The sequence below is a fragment of the Crinia signifera genome, chromosome 8 (assembly GCF_055691185.1).
Source record: "Crinia signifera chromosome 8, ASM5569118v1, whole genome shotgun sequence".
NCBI lineage: Eukaryota > Metazoa > Chordata > Amphibia > Anura > Myobatrachidae > Crinia > Crinia signifera.
This window is the reverse complement of record NC_139224.1, coordinates 97,695,809-97,717,591: the sequence shown is the minus strand read 5'-3', so window position 1 is coordinate 97,717,591 and position 21,783 is coordinate 97,695,809. Positions and strand designations below refer to the sequence as shown.

The window sequence follows — 21,783 nt, the reverse complement described above, 5'->3', positions numbered from 1 at the left end:
AATGATCAGAAGAAAACGGAACATGCCACCGACTCAATGATAAACATCATCAATAAGGAAGAAATAATATGTCAAGAAGAGGAGATGGCCATCTTATTGCCAGATTCATGGTAAGAAGAATATAATATACTCTCTGTTCCAGATTGTTGGAAGGTATTTAAAATGTAATACCATAAATGCAAACTGTAAATGCTGATGCCGGCAGTGCCCATTCATGATGCTCGTTTGAGATGTCTTCTGTTGGCCCTAAATGCAGGACCGTCAGAGGATGTCACTGATGGTGATGGAAGCATGCACCAACAGCGACATAGAGCATACAGAATGGACAATTTGAACATACACACTTGCCGATGTCAGCATGGACAAAGCAACGATGATGGCGGCCCTCGCTAGGATTATTATTAAAATTATTATTACTATATTTTATTAATAAGGCACCAAAAGCAGTTCACAACACCGTACATATAGCACATATTAGAACAATACAGGGTACACAGAACTAAACATTACAGTAACTGCAAACTAAAACAGAGAAAGGGGGCAGGATGGGCAGAATTTGGAATACACTCATGGTATACAGTGACTAGGGTCGAGGAGAGGTGACAGTCCTTATCTGACTGGAGAGGGTGGGATGGAGTATGTGGGAAATGAGGTTGGAGATGTAGGGAGCAGTGGAGTTATCAAGTTCCTTGATTGATACGGGGAGGAGTTTGAAGAGGATTCTGTAAGGGAATGGGAGCCAGTACAGATTTTATTGAAGGGGCTCACCAAGCGAGCTGGGAGCATGTGAAGCCACTGAGGATAATGTTACAGTAGCTGAGTAGTGAGATGACTACTGAGTGTATAATAAGTTTATCTGCATTCAAGGAGAGGAACGACCTTATGCAAATGATATTGCATAGCTGGAACAGACAGGATTGAGCCAAAGATTGGACATGGGGCAAAGGAGATGGAGTAGTCAAAAGTGACACCTAAGCAGCAGAGTTGGTGAATGGGGAAAGATGAAGGTGTTGCCAACAGTGATAGAGATATTGTGGGGGGCTGTGGAGACTCTGGAAGGTGGAAAGATAATGAGTTAAGTTTTGTGCATGTTGAGCTTCAGAGAGCTCTCAAGCATACCGAAGGAGATGGCAGAGAGGCGGCTGATACCCATTAGAAGACAGAGGAGAAAGGAGCGGTATAGTTGTGTGTCATCACCAAATTGGCGATGCGCTCTCCTCCCCTTCTTAGGGAAGCAGCGGTGGGGTCAGCGGCGGAGGAGACAGACATCAGGGGAACATTAGAATGGAGTTGCGGGCAGGAGAGGCGCATGCTGCACTCTCCCCCCGACCAACAGCAACAGCAGATGGTGGTGGTAGCAGCAGCAGCAGCAGCAACAACAATGGTGAGTTGCACTGCTGTTGGGAAATTCTGGCACTGTGGGGGCATACTGTATGTGTATCTGGCACTGTGGGGGCATATATGTATCATGCCCCCATTTTCATTGGCTATACCCCATGTAGCTACACCCATTTTGGGGGCGCGCGTCTTAGACATGCGTAGACAGTACCGCTAAGTATTTTTTTAGACTTACACCACTAGCTGGGGGGCCTTGTTTATCTGGTACTGCTGGGGGAAACTGTGTATCTGGCATTACTGCGGGTATTAGAGGCATATGGTGTCTGTTATATCAACGTTTCAGTGCTCTTTATTGGCACTATAAGACGAGTGTCGCACCCACGCACCTACCTTAACTGCTTCATTTGAAGCTGTAAGGGCACCGCCGCCAATGTCTACACATTTGCTGAAAGGGTGCTGGTCCTGGATAAATAAATATATATATATATATATACACACACACATACACTACTGTTCAAAAGTTTGTTTCCTAATTTTTGAAGGAAAAGCACTGTTTTATTTTCAATGAAGATAACATTAAATTAAATTAAACAGAAATACACGCTATACATTGATACTGTGGTAAATGAGTATGTTTGGCAACAATATATGACTGCGGTCACATTTTTTATTAACGTTACCGCAGTTTAAGGGCTTGCGTATGCTAAATCAGGCCTATGCTACAACCCTAAGGGACACTCTGTTTCACTGTTTAAACTAAAATGATCTGGCTTCTGTTCATTCTAAAGAAGGGACTTTTCTCAGAGTTACCTGTTAAATACATATGTCTATCTATCTATCTATCTATCTATCTATCTATCTATCTATCTATCTATCTAGCTTTCTCCACTTTATGTGTCACTGTGAGATTTAAATAATAAAATCTGTATGTATAAATTCCTCTATTAACTCCAAAAATGTATTTTTTGGCTTTCAAAAAACACCTTGAAAAAATAGCTGGAATAATAATTTAAAAAACCACACAGAGATGGCTCCATATGGCAGAATTCGAAAGCAGCTGAAGAATAATATTATATTTCAGAGGATTTCATTTTAGAATTAATGGAAAGAAAATGAAATGTTTCCTGTTTTGCTTTCGTAATCTGTTTTAATCTGGAATTATGCAAGGTATCTACAAACACTGTATTTCAGTGCAGACCAGCTGGCCGGGACAGACTATACTGTGATCTCCATGAGCTCTGCTCCTAATGTACAGAAACCATATTCCTGCATGCAAAGTAAGGCGATATATAATACAAGTTGTTTGGCTGATTTTTACTATGCTATATAAAATATACTTGCATGTCTTACAGTACCTAGAGTGCCCTAACGCTCTAAAAATCCAGGTTGTTCCTCTGAACTCATAGGAAAATAAATCAGACTCTGGATCCAGGCTTGCAGAAATTGCAGCATTATGCTTTGGGGGTGGAGCTTTTATTATTCTAATTGCATCACTATGCCACCCCCCAAACATCCCACCTCTGTCCTATTTTAAGATGGATCTTTTGATTCATCTCAGTGATACTATTTTCATAGTCAACTACAGTACGTAGTATGGCTCATCATGTAATGCACTGAAAAATGTATATACCTTTTTATAAAAGTCCGTGGAGTGCCACCTTCTCTCAGTGTGCTGGTAACCAGGAACAAAGGCCTGCTATTGTATGATAATATATATCATCCATATACAGTATATGTCTAGTGTCTGATTATGTGTGTTTGAAACACAATCAGACACTAGACATCTGTTGGCAGCAAATGAAACTACATCTGTCTCTCTCACAGATGCTCAAACACAGAGGCAATCAGAAGTTAGCAGACTAGCTTTTCAAGCATTGGCTTCGAGTGGTTTTACTCGTTTATATATAATACTCCAAAAACCCAGCACTCCCAGTATCTTATACTTAAAGTAGCAGTGCCCCCACAGTCCACTTACGAATATCCATACAGGTGCGGTAATCATCTTCAGAGGGGAAAAAAGGGCCACTAAGACTCTAATTTGACAAGCAATGTTTCAATGCTATTTTATAAAGCTGATGAAAATGCTTTATTAAATAGCATTGAAACTTTGCTTGTCAAACTGGAGTCCTAGTGGCCTTTTTTCCCCTCTGAAGATGAGTGCCGCACCTGTATAAGTATTCGTAAGTGGACTGTGGGGGCACCTCTGCTAGCGTTGCCTACCTGACCCTCTCCTTCCAGGAGAAAATGCTCCTGGACTTCCCTTGTAATGTATGATTGCCATCACCTTTCTAATGCTGGCCACACATCAGACCAACTTTCCACCAACCATCCAACTAGTTGCTTGGATGGAATAAAAATATGGTACTAGATTACTGGATGGGAGCAAAGGACAATCAGAAATGTGCTCACAAACCCAGGAAATGGACAAAAACATTCAGTCAAATTGTTTAAATCAAACAGGTTAGACTACAGTACCGTGTCTGAGCAACAATTTTTGTCCTTTTCCAGATTTTGGGAGCAAATTTCTTAAGTAAATATTACATTTGCTCCCATCCAGTACCATATTTTTATTCCATCCAAGCAACTAGTTGGATGGTTGGAGGAAAGTTGTTCTGATGTGTGGCCAGCATTACCAATTAACTCACTCTGCACAGGTGATGGTAATAAATATATATGTAAGTATTCACCATAAGATGTACATGTACGCAATCTTCTGAAAATGTCCAACTGTCTGACATTTCAGATCATCTTTCCCAGATGGAATTTTCTGCTGATGAGCATTTGGCTGAAAGCTTACCTCATGTTGAGGAAAAACAAATTACAGAAAGCATAAAGTAAGATATTAAACAAAATGAATTGTTTCCCAACAGGTAACACTACCTCATACCAGTACCATCAGAATCAGTGTGTTACAGTATGAAGAAGGGGTAGAGGGCTGTTTTCTAAATACTGTTGATTGATGTCTCAGAATAATCTGTTATCCTGGACAAAAAAAGTGAACTTCAAATAGATGCTTATTAATATAAACCCAATTTCCCCGTAATATAAATATTTTCTATGCTTATCGTGTGTCTCCTGACTATCTGACACAGAAATTCTAGATTTGTTGTATGTTGAAAGTCTGTGTTGAATTCACCCACAACAACCAAAATTCTCTTAAAGACTCATAGAGGCATCATAAAGCTGTCAGAACCTCCAATCTGCATTGTGAATATAAAAGAAGCAATATGTATTTTCTGTATGTCTCTACCAGCTGCTTGAAAGTAAACACTGTTTGGAGACTATGCTACTACATTTCGATATATATTTGATAGTTTCATCATTAAATGTATGTAGCTTCATAAAATACTGGTTCCACTGGGCACATTGCTGCCCTTTCCAACTCTATGGTATAAATTAATCCAGCAAGGCTATCTAGAACAAGAGATAGATTACACAATGATTTTTAATGGAAACTAGGACATTAGGGTTTGCTCTAACTGAATAAAGAAATGACAGAGAGCAATGTGAGTTGGGTCACTCTAATTGAGGTCATACTTTCCCATGGTTGTATGGTTGTACATTTTCTTCATGAATGCAGGCTCCCAAGCCTACATTAAACTTTCCGCTAGCTGCTTGCCTGTCCTTCCAATTCCTTATACAGGGTTAGGGCAAGGATTAAGCAGGGAGATCTGCCTTGGGTGCAATAGGAATAAGTGTGCTTCAGAGTCCTGCGCAGTCCAGGTGTAATGCCTTAACCAGTATTCCGTTAATGCTAGTTGTATATTTTCTCCTGCTCCCTATAATCCTTAATGTTGGCTGCTACTACTGATAATAAGAAACATTTGAAAATATACCTCACTTTTTCCATTTTTCTTCTTGCCCTCCGTAACAGTGAAACAATGGGCGATATTCAATTGTGTTCCACCAGCACTTCAGCTCATTACACCGGAAGTGGTAATCTGAAATGCACAAATGTGTGGCTAAACTTGACCATAATTACACTATTATGTGCAAAAAATAGATCAATTTAATATCGCTCTATGATCTTCCATCATTTTAGATGGGAGATCAGGTAAGATATAACAATTGAATACCACCCAATGTTTGTGTTCAGCTGGCGCTGCCTTTGTAGGTGTGCAGTAATGGCTAGATGACTTGTATCTTCCTCTACTACATTTTACAGTGTAAGTCCTTTGCACTATGTGGGAATTATGTAATATGTTCAATGATTACTGAAGCAACAGGATTTCTGCGAGTTTGCCGCTAAATATAAGACCGCAATCATTTATAAGGAAAACCAGCCGGATTTATCCTTATAATTGATTGCGCTTTAAATTTAGCAACAGCTTAGCTGAACTCTCAGCTTTTCCATAATTTTGGAGCCTATTACGTGAACCCCAATATCCAGTTCTCTCTGTATTGTATCTGTTAATGCACTTTGTGAGTGCTGCATATCCCTTGTGGCATCATGTAAATAAAGGATAATAATTAACATAAGTGGAGTTTGCTTATAGATGCATTGCATGCCATGTGGGCATAATGGAACAATATGACCACATATGTTTTTACGTTTGCTTGTTCAGTTTGGTATAATCTATCAAAATGTCCTGTGCACCTTTTCTCTATTCGCTCAGGGTACCACCCATGTGACCCAAGACCCTTGTTAGAGATGAGTTGGAAAAACAATATTTTACTGTGAACAGAGGCATACATACATGGTGTATGGTGTTAGGATTATCATCTATGACCTGGGAAATGCAGCGCTTTTCTTATTTCTGGATTGTAATATGTACATAAATCACAGCAGGGGTTAAAGTGAGGAGGAACGGGGTGGAACTGAGTTCCACCACCTCTAATGGTGAGGTGGAACATATTAACCTCCACATATGTTTCCTACAGTTATCAAGACGACCAGATGGGGAAAACCCAAAGGACGGTTTTAAAGGCAGGAACATCAACAACTTTTATTCTGGAGGAGGCTGTGAACCTCGACTTCCCACACTGTAAGTTGTGGTTTACCGGAATGAACTTAATGTATAGAATTTAATAGGATGAGAGATTCAGAAAGTGAGAGATTTGGTAAGAAATTACCAAAGTTTTTTTTAAAGCGTCGATCATTTTAAAGCGTCAATCATTTACACTGTAAAATCAAACTGGTTTTGCTGTGTAAATGATTGCCGCTTTATAATTCTATTTGGTAATCTGCAGTCAATTGCTAATGTAGATGGTTTTATTAAATGAAATGAATATTCTTGTTTCTCCCTAGTGATTTTATATTTTTATGCTTGGCTGATCACTGATGTTATCTTAGTTTTACTTTTAGGTGATGAAACGGCAGATTCCCTTAGCTCTGACTGGTTGGAGTCTTTATATTCTGAGTCATCAGAAGACAGACAGCTGAGCACCAGAGGTGACAGAACGGATGTGCCCAAAGGTAGTGTTACTGTGTATGTGCAATGATGTAATATATACTGTAGACTGAGAAACTCAGCATAATATTGGTTTAGAAAATTGCAAGCAATGTCCAGATTTATTTTGTTATTTAATTGTGGAACAAAGTCTGCCTTTTTTATTTAACAGTTTTACCAAATGGAAACATTCTCACATACAGCAGGATTTCACATATACAATCCTGATTTGTAATCACTTGATAGTCTGCTATAGGTATGTAGCAACTTGAATTAGAAAAACCCAACAAATTTTCCACCCACATCACCGCCCACTTCTGCCCTGCCCACAGTTCCTGGATCTATTTCCTACAAAAATAGTGCTGCCAGAGCCTATCGCACCGTGGAGAGGATGGGGCCCACCCAAAGTCTGCACATGAGCCCCCTCCTCTGTTAAAATGACAAGAGCTAGAAAGCTAATATACCACAGCTTTATATTCATAAGAGAAAAGTATCCAAGTAGTGATACAGTTTGTGTTACTGTAGTAAACAGTATATTCAATTGTATTCAGGGCATGGAAGATGTGTATATCTTTGGGGCAGCATGGACGTGTAATGGTTAGCAGTGGTGTCTCTTATGGTTTTGGAGGAGGGGGGCTGCCAGAATGCACCCCCCCTCCTTCACTGCCACCGCGTTCCCCACACCTTCCGCTCCCGGCTGCTGATCTCCTGCATGGGGCCAGCGCATGCGTAGTAACTCCGCTTGGGCTGCCTTTGCAGCAGCCCCCGGAGGCTTAATCCGGTTCTTGGGTCCGGCACATGTGTGGTATGGTCTGCAGTACTGCGCATGCGCAGAACCTGTTTTGGGTGCTGCTGCGCATTTGCACACAGAGAGGCATCCCAGAGGGAGAGAACAACTCCCAATGGGACTGCCTTGATTGAATGGCGTGTCGGACTTCCAATAGGAAGTCACTGCCAGTCACATTGAAGCCAGGCATCACTTTAGGCAGAGACTGTGGCGGATTTTACCTGGGGGGCTGCAGCCCATAGGTAAAAACTGCCACTGATGGTTAACATTACTGCCTCACAGCACTGACATCATGGGTTTGATTCCCACCATGGCCCTAACTGTGCAGAGTTTGTATATTCAGCCCGTACTTGCGTGGGTTTTCTCCAGATACTCCGGTTTCCTCCCACAATCCAAAAATATACTGGTCGGTTATTTGGCTCCTAACAAAATTAACCCTAGAATGTCTGTATGTGTGTACATGTGGTAGGGAATATAGATTGTAAGCTCCACTGGGGCAATCTCTGATGTGAATGTGCAAATATTCTCTGTAAAGCGCTGCGGAATATGTGTGCGCTATATAAGAAACTGTTAATAAATAAATATCTACTAATGGTTATGCAGTAATACTGTGTAAACAGTGGGAGCTGGAATTGTAGTGAATAATGACAAGTGTCATTCACTTTATTTAAAAAATTCTCACCTGAGCTTCAAAAATGTGAGTATTGCTAAATGTGGTGGTTATGTCCAGCTTTTTATGCTTTAATTTCAACAATCCAAAAATATACTGGTAGGTTAATTGGCTTCCATGGGGCCGGTGCCAGATTTTTTGTCACCCCCCCCCCCCCCAAAAAAAAAACCTGGCACCGGCCCTGACTACATCTGTCCCACAGTATTGCCGAAACTCCCAGCAGTCTCCAACAAAATGTTGGAAGTTACTGCAGTATTTCAGGACTTTGCATAAACTGCTTAATGCTGCGAGCAACCAGCGGCGTAGCTACGTTTTGGGCGCCCCCCCGCCGCCCATTCAAGCAGACAGTTACAGAGAACTGTGTGCTATATGGGGGCGGCCATTTTGTGGTGGTCCTCAGCAGAAGAACGGAGCCGCCGGGACCAGCGAAATAGGTAAGCCTGCGGGGGATTGGGGGGAGGTGTAACTATAGCACCACAGCCCCCGGCGCCCCCACATGCACAGCGCCCCCCCGCGGTGGCTGCGGTGCTATAGTTACGCCAGTGCGAGCAACGGAAGTGGCTTGTGCCCGTAATAACAGAGCTAGGAGTGGGGGTGGGCTTAGCACAATGGCCAGCCAGGCTGCTGTGCTGTGTTATGATGCCCCGGGGTGGGCGCAGAGAGATAATCTACATGGGATCTAGCTAGTACTGCTCGGGTCTCGTCCTGCTGTGTCCCTGCATGCTCGCTGTACCGGATAGCACAGTATGAGCGCATCGTAACCACGGCTGCTGCCTGCCCCGTCCAGGGACCTATTCGGAGATGAAGAAGATCTTCTGCTTCGGGAAAAAGAAAAAAAGCGGCCCTTCCCTGAGCGCCTCTGATGCCGTCAGCGAACACTCGGTGGGCTATGAGCTGAAGGATAAGGACCTGAGCAAAGTACATCGCGCTGCCTCACGCGGGGATGTAGACAAGCTCCGGCAGCTACTGCCCAAGCAGGACGTCAACCAGCTGGACAAGGAGAACCGGTGAGAGGGGGCAGAGGGTGCTGGCAGGTCATCCTCCTTCCTTACAGGTGATACTGACTGTACTGCATAGTCATCTGCACGGGCATAGTCAGCCTGGGCAGCATTCATTTAAATATTGGTCTGAAGAAGCGCCCTCTAGTGGCCGGCGCCCCAGGCAGCTGCCTAATCCTGCCTAGTGGTAGCGCCGGCCCTGGGCTTCCAACAAAATTAACCCTAGAATGTCTGTCTGTGTGTGTGTGTACATGTGGTAGGGAATATAGATTGTAAGCTCCACTGGGGCAGGGACTGATGTGAATGTTCAAATATTCTCTGCAAAGTGCTGCGGAAATGTGTGCACTATATAAGAAACTGTTAATAAAATAACACTATTCAGTTGACTAAATGGGCAGATAAAAAGGCATCATTGGAAACTGGAAATAGGGCAGCAGAGAGAAATTGTGCCATGAAGTCACTTCATTCTATTTTACACAGACTTTATCAGCCAGTTGTCCTGCAGGCTGCATCTATAATGCCCTGAAACTGGATAAAAAGTATATGGGAAGCAGTTCCAAATTGAGTAATGCATGAACAATCCATGAGAGATGATTTACTGCCATCATGTGGTAGTTTAGAGAATGACAGTTTGGGAAAAATTTCCACATGGAAAAAATGGAACTACAGAAGTTAATGAAACATAAGCCTCATAGCTCTGGAGTGGTCTGCATTACGTTTTCCCAGTTTCTGGGCTACTCTCTGCTAGGCCTCATTTTCAAGGCTCACAGCCTTGAAAAAGAGTCCTGGAGACTCCAAACGCGTTGGAGCAGGACCCAGCCCAGTGAACCTTTTGGAGCCTTGCAGGGTGTGTGTTTGTTTTTTCCTGGGAACACTCTGCAATACCATCCCAGGCTCCACCATCGCCGCTGGGATAATCCTGGATCTGTATTTTGTTTTTACTTGTTCACTCACTGAATTGTTTTATATTTCATTCTGTTTTTACTTTGATGTTTTAAACAATAAATATTTGTGCATAGTTTCACCCAGTGCACCAAGGATCTTCTGTATTCACCCATTCCATATACTTTTATTGTGTTATTACATTTATTATTATTTGATTATTTGTATTCTGTATTATTTAGCGCCACTTGGTTGGTGTTGTCTTGATCTAGTTTTGGCGACTGGAATACCTCCTCCTTAGTGGCGGTTGATATACAAACAGTTGCTGGAACACCATTCACTCTAGCGCCATAGACCTGATTGTATCTGTAAAAGATCATCCACAAAGATTCCTTTAGGTGCGCAACAACAACTAACAGATGTAAGCATTCATGTGAGTGTCTATATTGATCAGAATAACACAGGGTGATCCTCTATCAATTAATCTGCACACCAATATATGGATGGACACTGTTTGGATATTTCTGTTCGCTCATTAGAAATTTAATGACACACTACACTGCTATAGTATATAGACTTTCTTGTTGGTTTTCATATCTACATTGTCAGAGGCGAGTTTACTGTATGTTTTGGGAAAAGAAAAGAGTGTGGACTTAAAGAAGCGCAAGTTATTTTGTTATGTTTCTTATTTCTTAATATTGGAGCACATCATTTATTGTCTGTTACATTCAGTGGCGTAACTATAGCACCGCAGCCCCTGCAGTCGCGGGGGGGCGCTGTGCATATGGGGGCGCTGGGGGGGGCTGCGGTGCTATAGTAATCCCCCTGCCCCCCGCATGCTTACCTGTCCCGGCTCCCCTCCCGGCTTCAATCAATGCTATGGAGACGGACCACGATAAAATGGCCGCCCCATAAAGCAGACTGTTCTCTGAAACTGTCTGCGGTATGGGGGCGGCCATTTTATCATGGTCCATCTGCATAGAATTTATTGAAGCCAGGAGGGGAGCCGGGACGCGCGGACAGGTAAGCATGCGGCAATGGGGGGAGGGGGCACGGGGGGCCGGACGGACGGGCGCCCCCCCATTAACGGCGGGGGGGGGGGGGGGGGGGGCGCCCCAAACAAAGCTACGCCGCTGGTTACATTGGTTCTATAATTACAAGATTGGTAACTTTTTGTTGTATTTACAGATCACCTTTTTTGAGCAAAGTGGAACTCATTTGTTTATATTTTGCATTTAGCTTCTTTGTTTGCAATAAAGAAACTTCAAGCCCATTGTGATTTAATTGTATAACTGTCCCAAGAACTGTGGCAAATTATTGGACTATCCCAAAACTTTTAATAGTCTTCCTGATATGAAAGAGTAAGGGTTAGTTTAGTCACAGTATCCATATAATAACATGGGTTCAAATATTATGTGACACTATTGGATACATTTACTAAGGTGGTAGTTCTTTTGAAGATGGGATGTGATGCCTCACCAATCAGATTCTATCTATTATCTTCTAGAAGCTGCTAAATAAATAAGAAGTAAAATCTGATTGGTTGCTAGGGGCAACGTCCTATCTTTAATAGAACCCCCATCTCCCTTTTTTTCAAGTGTATGCTTAGGAGTGGAATATGGTTACAGGAAGAAGTTAGCATTCTGGAGGACACAGAATATTTGTAACCCTACTTTAGGTTATACATGTTATACATGTATAGTGATGTACATGTATGTATGTATGTATATAGAATATATTTAATGGTGTACATATATATACATTTATAGTGATGTATAGGTGTGTATGTATATAGAATATATTTAATGGTGTACATATATTATATGTATTGTATACTGGCATGCTGGCTTAAGGACTTGTAGAGCAATGAGCACAGCACTGGAAATTTCCAGAGCCTCATGAGACTCTTTAGGCTGTCAATCAGTGAGAACAAGGACTGTCCTTGAGCCAGGCAGTTGACCAGGCAGTTGACCAGTGAGCTGACTCTGGAAGGGCTGCCAGAAACGCTGCTGGCCTTAGACTGACAGTCTCCCTTATCCAGCGTTTACCTTCTCTGATGCCGCATAGCTGTGAACATTGAGAGCTGTAGATATTTAGGCGCTATACTATGTGGCTGGGGAAGTGAGCCAGGAAGGAGTTACTACTTAGCAGAGTACCCCGCTCCCCGTCCAACTAAAACGCAAGCTGCAGCATCTATCATCTGGTGCAGGCAGGAGGACTGTGGCCTAGTGCTATAAGTTGGGGAAGACAGAGGGGGCAGAGCGGTGACTGACAGTATTGCTCTGCCAAAGCCCGGAGGGAGTGTCAGTCCCTAAAGCAGGAGGTACTCACATCATCACAGCGGCAGAGCCGCCCAGCCAGCAGAGGAGCCACTGAGCCGCAAAAATAAAATGTCATCATATCCCACTCAAGTGCAGCAGAGAAAGAGTTAAGGAGCCAGCAGACAGAAGGGTGAGATAAGACTAGTTCACACTTCACCTAAGAGATTTGACTGCAGCTTAATTTGTAAGGAAAGAGGAAACTACAGAGCTAAGGAGAGTATAATTAAAGGACACCTTGTCTTACTCTCACATGCCACTCAAAATCCAGATTTAAGTAACTGGAAACATTGTATATAAAAGAACTCTCAGAGACATAGAAAATGTTTGATTAGATTGGATACATACATTAGTATCCAATACTAATACTTTTCAACTACTACATTCAGATAAATACACTTTTATTAGTTCAAAGGAAGACTGAACTGTATGCTTACATTGGGCCCCAACATGCACATATATTATTCCTTTAATGCTGGCCAGCTAAGGTGTTTTTTTGTAATGCATGCAAGTATTTCTGTATAGGATTTGGGAGGATTAGAGGGTACTGTATTGTATTGTATTAGGAGCATGAAAATGTATTGTATGTTATTATTGATATGTTCCTGTATGCTTATGTATTGATAAATAGAAATTGTATTAAACTTACTTATTCTATTGACGGGTTAGCCAGGTTCATTAGGGAGTAACATTATAGGATAGGCATATACTAAATTAGATGAGTGTTTCCCAGACGACACTAATTAAATAAAGTTTGGGTGGAGGCACTTAGTTACTTAGTTCTAACCTTTACATAGTAAAAGATTAAAGGGGTTACATATTATTGAAGAAAAAGCTTAATATACGCTATTATACTGACAGTTATATCTAAGGCTTTTTCTTTTCTTTTTATGTGAATTTATAAAGGCTTATTTTTTTAAAGTTGCCTATGAGTTCCTTTTCATGTTATTTAACTATTTGGGGTGTCTTGGTGAACCCTCATGAGGTTAAATAATGAGGTTGTTGTACTGCTGAATTTTTGTATACAATATTGGGACATCAATATCACCTCTGTATACTATGCAGGGGCTGCTGTATGACTAAATACATATATGTAAAGCGCTGGGTAATATGTTTGCATTATATAAATAAATATGTAAATAACTGGTGATAAATACAATAATGGTGGAGCAATCGACTGAACAAATGTTTTGGAGTTTTACTTTAGCGCATCACCTTTGTCCAGGTGCTGTACAGTACGCCCATTGATGACAGCTCTGTACAGTGGTAGATCTCCTGAGAGTAACAGGATATTACTTCTATGTTTAATATTTTTATTGACAGTGACAGTCATATATTTTTGGGCTTTTAGGATCTCTGGGGGTTGGGTATTAAATACCGGCAGTCAAAATTCTGACAGTAAGAAGACTGACAGTGAGCTCCTGATGGTCAGAATCTTGACACAGCCTGGTAAGTATTTTTACTCAGTTCCTAATCCTAAAGCACCCTACCCCCCCTCAGCCTAACCCTAACCTCTCCCAACTCTGCCCCTTCCCCCAGTGCCTAACCCTAACCCCAAACCTTGTACATACCTCTGGGATGTGTCGGGTTTCTGGCCATCAGAAGCCCACTGCTGTTCTTCTGACTGTCAGGATCCCCACTGTATTTTGACCACATCCCGTCTCTGGGGCTGCTCTTTTATCAGATGTACGCTTCAATCAAAAGTGACCAATTGTCACTTATACATATACAAAGTGTATGTGACAATACATTACATATATACATGTAAACATATACTGCACTCACTATCTCTCTCCTACCCCCACCCGCGTGGCAAAGTTCCTATCTATCAGGAGGGGCCAAAATTATGCAATACTTATGGAATTGTAATATGACACACATATAGGGGAGTATTCAATTACATATTTCTCCATGTGCAGCGAATCCTGTTTAGGATTCGCTGCACATTCACAGGGTTCAGGAGGGCTGCAGCATTCGCTGCCAGCCCTCCCTGTCCCCCTATTCAATGCAGCAGGGGCTCGCCGCCCCTGCCGGCGAATTTTAACCCCTGCGGCGAGCCGGGGGACGGAGGCAGGCAGGGAGATGTAAGCCTCCCTGCCTGCCCCAGAATTTGTGGGGGAGGGCTCCCGGGGCACAGGCAGCAAAGGCTGCCCCCCCCCCGGGAGGGGCAGGGGTAGGGAGCCGGTGCAGGGGTAGTGAACCGCTCCTCTGGTCCCGCACGTAACAAGCCGGGACCAGAGTGAAGTGAATATATGAATATTAATGAGCGGCTCCCGGCCCCCTGCTGGCGAATGTGTAAATAAAAAAAAATTGTTTAAAAAAATAACAATAAAAATATAGTCATGTGCTGCAAGCACATGAATAAAAATAGCATGCCCCTTAACAGAAAAAAAAAATCAGATTTTTTGACACCAAAAATATAAAATAAAAAAAAACGCATTTTTTTAAAAGATCACATTCCAGTTCACCTAAAAAAGATGACGAATGTAAAACGGAGAGCCATGGCGAAAATCAATGGAGAAATACACTCTCGGTGAATCCCAGTGAAAACTCTATTGAAATACACCAGCGAATTGCAGCCAGCATGAAACGGAGAACTTGCCGGCAACAGTGAACATTCGCTTTCGGCGAACAGTGAACATTGAATAGGGTGAATCATATTTTCAGTGAAAAAATTTCACTGCAAGTAGTCAAAACGCCGAAAAACCGGTGAATCGGGAGCATTGAATACTGGCCATAAACTGCGCTAGGAACAATATTGTTATAATTTATTTTTTATTCATTTATATATAAATCACTGGCCAGTGAAAATAAGCTTAAAAAACAAAGGTAAAAATGGAATCCGACATATACAGACAAAGTATCATATAAAGCACACTTGTTTAGTTTGGTTAGCAGCACTTTAGTATTTGTAAGTCCGTAAGCCTTTTGTTTGGGCTTAATTCCGGATTAGTACTGAATATATTTGAATCAGTTCATATATTAGATATGTTAGTAGAGTACAAACAAAAAATAGAAAAAAAACAAATAAAAAAAAAGAGAAAATTGTCTTAAAAAATAAATATATAAAGTATTTACCAGTCTCTGGTTAAAGTCTTGACTGGCCAACAGATAGGTATTCCTCAAGGACCTGTTCAGAAGGCATCCCCTTTGATAATTGATTGTTCAGTTTGGCACAGCACTGCAGTGCAGGCAGGAGGAATATCTTAAAATAGCCTTTAGATTATGGGTACCAATGAGCGTCAATTTAAATCTCAGAATGGAAATAGCGAGTAATAATAGTGGTGATGACGCATTTCGCCGCCTCCTTTACAGTCTCAGCAGCTTCTTTTTACCTTTGTTTTTTAAGCTTATTTTAACTGGCCAGGTTTTATATAAAAATAAATAAATGTAAATTATAACAAGATTGTTCCTAGTTCAGTTTATACAGTATGTGTGTTTTGTCATATTGTTATTCTAAAGGATTAAGCATTCCTTTTAAAAAAAAACTGCTGCAGGGGACATTGTTTTGATTAATTTGGCTTTTCTCTTCTCTAGCGCTAGTATATATTTTTCTTTTACTTCTGGAATTGTGTCATATTGGCTCCATCGCCTCTTGATTGGCCTGCAAAGTAAATCAAAGAATAGATTTTGGTTAAAAAAAATATGACTGGATAGTTTTTTCTTTGATTCACTCATTTAATTAATGGGGATAAACCTGTTTTTTTTCATATGTTCAACATGCAGGGCAGAGTTACAAGTCTGGAAACAAGAACATTCATTGTGAAAGCTATAATGACTTTACCCTCTCATCCATATGCTCTTACAGCACCTGTAAGTATTTCTACTTCGTCTATAACTTCAATCAACCCTGAAATCTATAACCATGCCCTACAAGTATATACCAGTGTAATTACTATGGGGAATTGCTTTATCATACAGCACATGCCACAGAGCAGGTTAGCCAATATAGTATCATACTGAGATTTAGGGGGGTATTCAATGTTCAGCGTGCTCCCGCAGCCATCACCCGACGGGGGAGATGGCTGCGGGGCCCTATTCAATGCTGTCTTCCCCGACAGCATTGAACAGGGGTTTCGCTCAGAACGAGCCCAAAAAGCACAAGCTGTCGGGCTCGTTCTGCCGAGAAAAGCCGGAAATAGGCGAGCTCCTGGCCGGAGCTCATCTATTCTCATCATCAACTCGCGGCCACGCCCCCTTCTCGCCGCTCGGCGGCTGGGACATTAAATCCCGACTGCCGAGCTCCAGGCGAGCAAAACGAGAACGGGACAGGGGCACGGCTGTCGAGCTTGCTCGACAGCCGTTCCCCTGACATTGAATACCCCCCATAGACTGACAAAGAATAAGAACCCAAAACATTCTACATTTAAATAACACTCTGCTAATGGCCACAGAAAAAGATTTATCCCCAAAATATTATTGTGGCATGTAGCAATATGAGATACATCATATGAAGTACAGCTGCTCATACGAGGACATCTAGCAAACAAAGGGAGTCTGAAGGGTGTTCCCCCTAGTACAGAGCAATGCACTGGACTGATTCGGGAAGCGGTCATCTATTAGAATGAACTTAGGTCTACAGTCATTAGGTCGACCCCACTAGGTCGACTGGCAGGAAGGTCGACCTGACTTAAGGTCGACATGGGCCAAGGTCGACATGACTTAAGGTCGAATTTGCATAAAGGTCGACATGAGGAAGGTCGACTGGTCATAAGGTCGACATGGGTTTTTCACTGTTTTTTGAGCCGGCATGTGCCGACAGGCGGTATTTCATGCCCTACCATCCACTATAGACTTGAGGTTTGGCTATGCTCTCACTGCTACAGATTAGAGGTCTTTATGTTGGCTCCTCCATGCTAGTGATCACAGTCCATTTGGCTACAACAGCAGATAAAATATTTGATATTCATAATAAATCCATTAAGAACAAAGCACTGCCAGGAATGGCATAAATCTTTACTGTCTATAAAATGTAATAATTTGAGTTGATTAGAATAAAAGACTAGCTGAGGTACCTGGCGTTGCTCGGGTTCGGTTGTGCAATTAGCATTGCTCGAGCTTTATCCTTATCTTGCTTTAAACTTGCCAGCTCTTCCAACAGACCCAGCAGGGGGCTGCATAGTGTCATTTGAAGTTCTAATCTAAATCCATCCAGCGAAAGGCCCTGAACTTGCTCCCCATGCCATGGTGTCCCCGGCATACACCTCTCTGTGGTCAGATCCAGGATCTGAACACATTTTATTTCTAAAACCGCATGCCCTCTACCCCTCTATGTTATGCACCATTCCAACATCTTGCTTCCATGACCCACTTTGTGTAGTAGCCTTTTTGGGCCCACGGGGTCGGGATTGGGGGTCTTAGTGGCTGTGAACCTAATCTGGACCCAATCAAGCCACCTTGCGTATGCATATGTATAATGCATACCGGACAAACAGAAGACAAATATGTAAGAGATGGCTCCTGCCAAATTATGTTGAATATGTTGTTTGACATGCCAACTTCAAAATATGACAACATTAATGTAATTGAACACTAGCAACTAGGAATCTTAACAAGTTAAACTTTTGAAACTTTACTTCTCTCATGAACAAAGGTCATAGAGGCCTTTTTTTTTATTAAATATGTTCCACAAGTAATATCCTTAAATATATATATGAGTGAGGGAAAATGGATCCTAAGCCATTGGTTACCCTACCTGACAGCACACCCTGTTACAGTAGATAGAGAACTGGTAGAAAGTGCACAAATTCCAGTGTTGCCAGGAGAAATGTAACGGGAGGAGTTTTCTGAATGGACCATTCAAATGATAGAACAGACAGGTCTGCAGATATAAGGGGAATGTCATTATTTACATTTAAATAATTGCAGCTCACACAAGGGGACTGAATCAGACCCGCTAGCAGCAGCCCAAATTTATCCCCGTCCCCAATGATCAGGGTTTGCACTCGCCGGGTGTTTGCTCCATAGAGGGGGATGGCAGGGGACAGAAGCAGGGGACCGCCCAAAATATTATGGGTGTTCCCACAGAACGATGGGCTGCCTAGTGCAGGTGCAGGCGTGTTGATGCCTGCTTGGAGCAGGCAGCGGACATCATGACGTCAGCTCCTGGCCCTAATTTGAATGACAGTGTTCAAATGACAAGTAGGTTAGTTTCCATTATGAGCGGAGCAAAAATCATTAGATGGGGAGCGGCCGTCGAATAATTTTTCCTTTCTGCGGCCGCATGTGAGTGGAAGCGTACACATCCGCTCACATGTAAATGTGGGTATTCATTATGCGGGGGGAGTTTACCCGCTCACGAGGCAGCGAATATATGCTGACTGGTGAGCGTGTTTGAATTAGGCCCAAAGTCTCGCGCTTCCTGGTTCTCACAGGTGATTACATTCTCCCCATACCCCGTGCTATAGGGTGTGCCGTGGTTGGGGTAATTTGTGGCACTGATTTTGTACTTCTGTCCTTCCAGCGTCATCAAGCTTGCCCCCTAAGAAATATAGCAATGATAGATTGTCCACGGGAAGACATTGTAAATTACTGAACACTGACACAGCTATGAAGGGTAAATTCCTGAAATCTTTCTATATTGTGTAATGCATGTAATGTTAACGTTCAATGAAGAATGGAAGTACCAGACCATTTGCATGAGACACAACAGATTGCGGTCAACTTATTTTTCTAGAAAAAAACAACCCTCCTTTTGTTTTGCCATTACTTCCCAATTCACATTGTTATTTCCAGCTATCTTTATCTCTTATCCTCCTGCTATTTACCAGCTAGTCAAATTGACAGAACAACATAACAGTAATGTCCGCACCCGCGGCTGTATGCACCCAAACAGAGCATCACTTGAATTGCTCCATTGGGTGCCATCTAGTGGCCGTCAGTGCTTACAACACATGAATTCCCCCCATAGAGGGGTGGATCAGTGTTAGCCTTTTATTTTATAGAATACATTTTTTTTAGTTACTATTTAATTACAAACCATGTATTGATTTTGTCACACAGGTTTACAATGTTTTATGTAATGAAATGTGTGAAAAATCCATTACAGATGTGCATCTAGCCTCAATACACCACACAATGTACAGTGCCTGGAACCAGTGAACCACCACATCCTGTGCAACCCTGCATTGGGCATCTTACTAACAAAAATGTATCTTAGTTGCAATGCTAATGCGACTAGGACACAGCAGGAGACTGTGGGGTAGAATTATTAAGCTCGGTGAACTGATAAGCAGTCTGGTTTTTATCACCAACCAATCAATATAATAAGGGCCTGTGTTACTAGGACGCAGCAGGAGACTGTGTTACTAGGACACAGCAGGAGACTGTGTTACTAGGATGCAGCAGAAGACTGTCAGCCTTATTCTAGTTCACTCTTTCTGACAAAATCCTTCTTAGATGGACAAAACCATGTGCACTGCAGGGGGGCAGATGTAAAATGTGCAGAGAGAATTAGATTTGGGTGAGTAATTTGTTTCTGTCCAGGGTAAATACTGGCTGCTTTATTTTTACACTGCAATATAGATCTCACTATGAAGTAAAACCCCACCCAAATCTAATTCTCTCTGCACAAGTTACATCTGCCCCACCTGCAGTGCACATGGTTTTGTCCATCTAAGAAGGATTTTGTCAGAAAGAGTGAACTAGAATAAGGTCCTGTGTTACTAGGACGCAGCAGAAGACCACATTACTAGGACGCAGCAGGAGACTGTTTCTAGGACGCAGCAGGAGACTACGTTACTAGGACGCAGCAGGAGACTACATTACTAGGACGCAGCAGGAGACTACATTACTAGGACGCAGCAGGAGACTGTTACTAGAATGCAGCAGAAGACTACGTTACTAGGACGCAGCAGGAGACTGTTACTAGGACGCAGCAGGAGACTACGTTACTAGGACGCAGCAGAAGACTGTGTTACTAGGACGCAGCAGGAGAATGTATTACTAGGAAGCAGCAGGAGACTGTGTTACTAGGACGCAGCAGGAGACTGTTACTAGAATGCAGCAGGAGACTACGTAACTAGGACGCAGCAGGAGACTGTTACTAGGACGCAGCAGGAGACTGTTACTAGGACACAGCAGGAGACTGTGTTACTAGGACGCAGCAGGAGACTATGTTACTAGGACGCAGCAGGAGACTATGTTACTAGGACGCAGCAGGAGACTGTGTTACTAGGACGCAGCAGGAGACTGTGTTACTAGGACGCAGCAGGAGACTGTGTTACTAGGACGCAGCAGGAGACTGTGTTACTAGGACGCAGCAGGAGACTGTGTTACTAGGACGCAGCAGGAGACTGTGTTACTAGGATGCAGCAGGAGACAATTCTACTATCAACTATAATCTCCCTGAAACTAGTTTTCAAAAGTAGGCAACTATGACACATATGCTTAATGAAAAATTGGCCACTGCTTACACTACCAGTCTTGCCAAACAGAAAGGTTGTTTGGTGTGACTGCAGCAATGGTGTATAAGGAATGTAAGCTCTCAGGAGCAGGGCCCTCTCCCCTTATGTGCTTTACCTTTTCTTACTTAGACTATCTTCTACTCCCTACAATGGCACCTAACCCTCATCCTGATGCTTATTTTAGTGTTTTGACACTGATGCAGCAATGTTTATATACCATGTACTTGTCCTACATTGTCTTATATTGCAAGTCGCTGGTTTCTTGTTTTGCTTGTTTGTTTATGTACTTTGCTAACTGCTGTGAACCTTTTGGCGCCATATAAATAAAAGATAATAATATTTAGGTACTTGTTTCCTAGCACGGCGCCCACGAATTTCAATCGTATGGCATCTTATGCATTGTGTCGCATCGCATGCCATATAGCCGCATGCGATGCGATTTTGGTCCCCCTATACGATTTTTAATTGTATAAGCACCCTAATCGGTGCTTAAAATGTTAAATGCATCCCCACGGCACCCCCACTATGGAACACCAACCCGAAGCGTGGCAAGCGTAGCGAACTCGATAGGGGCAGCGGTACGCGTCCTCCGACCTTTTCATACCCACACTATCCACGTCGGCGTGGAGTTGAACTTAGATAGTGTGGCGAGCGCAGCGAGCCACCGAGCCCGAACCGTGGCGAGCGGACGCGTATTACTTTACATTTATTCCGCATCAGCTCGCCACGCTTCGGGCTCGGTGGCTCGCCACACTATCTATATGGCATACAATGCGATGGTATATGATTTGAAATTGTATAACATTGGGTGCCATCGCGTAACATCGCATCGCATACCATTGTAAGGCTTATGGTATGCGATGCGTTGGGCGCTGTGCTAGGAAAGAAGTACCAATATTTATAATGAAGACATATTGTATGTACAAAGTTCTTTTTACTATAATATGATTCAATATGTTTTACTCTCTACAGTTTGTAGTTTCTTTACAAAAATG

General features: G+C 42.5%; 1 protein-coding gene across 6 annotated transcripts in view; it reads left to right on the top strand.

Annotated features, from left to right (window-relative positions):
• Window positions 1–21,783, top strand: part of AKNAD1 (AKNA domain containing 1) — an 82,950-nt gene that overhangs the window by 51,066 nt on the left and 10,101 nt on the right. For 4 of the 6 annotated variants that reach the window (XM_083156830.1, XM_083156832.1, XM_083156829.1 and 1 more), the window contains 7 exons: window positions 10–110; window positions 2,530–2,615; window positions 4,082–4,172; window positions 6,220–6,323; window positions 6,632–6,754; window positions 16,110–16,196; window positions 18,847–18,939. In XM_083156830.1, the coding sequence (XP_083012956.1) occupies window positions 10–110; window positions 2,530–2,615; window positions 4,082–4,172; window positions 6,220–6,323; window positions 6,632–6,754; window positions 16,110–16,196; window positions 18,847–18,939 (685 nt within the window). The remainder of the gene's footprint in view (window positions 1–9; window positions 111–2,529; window positions 2,616–4,081; window positions 4,173–6,219; window positions 6,324–6,631; window positions 6,755–16,109; window positions 16,197–18,846; window positions 18,940–21,783) is intronic. The other 2 variants (XM_083156831.1, XM_083156834.1) reach the window with 2 other exon arrangements.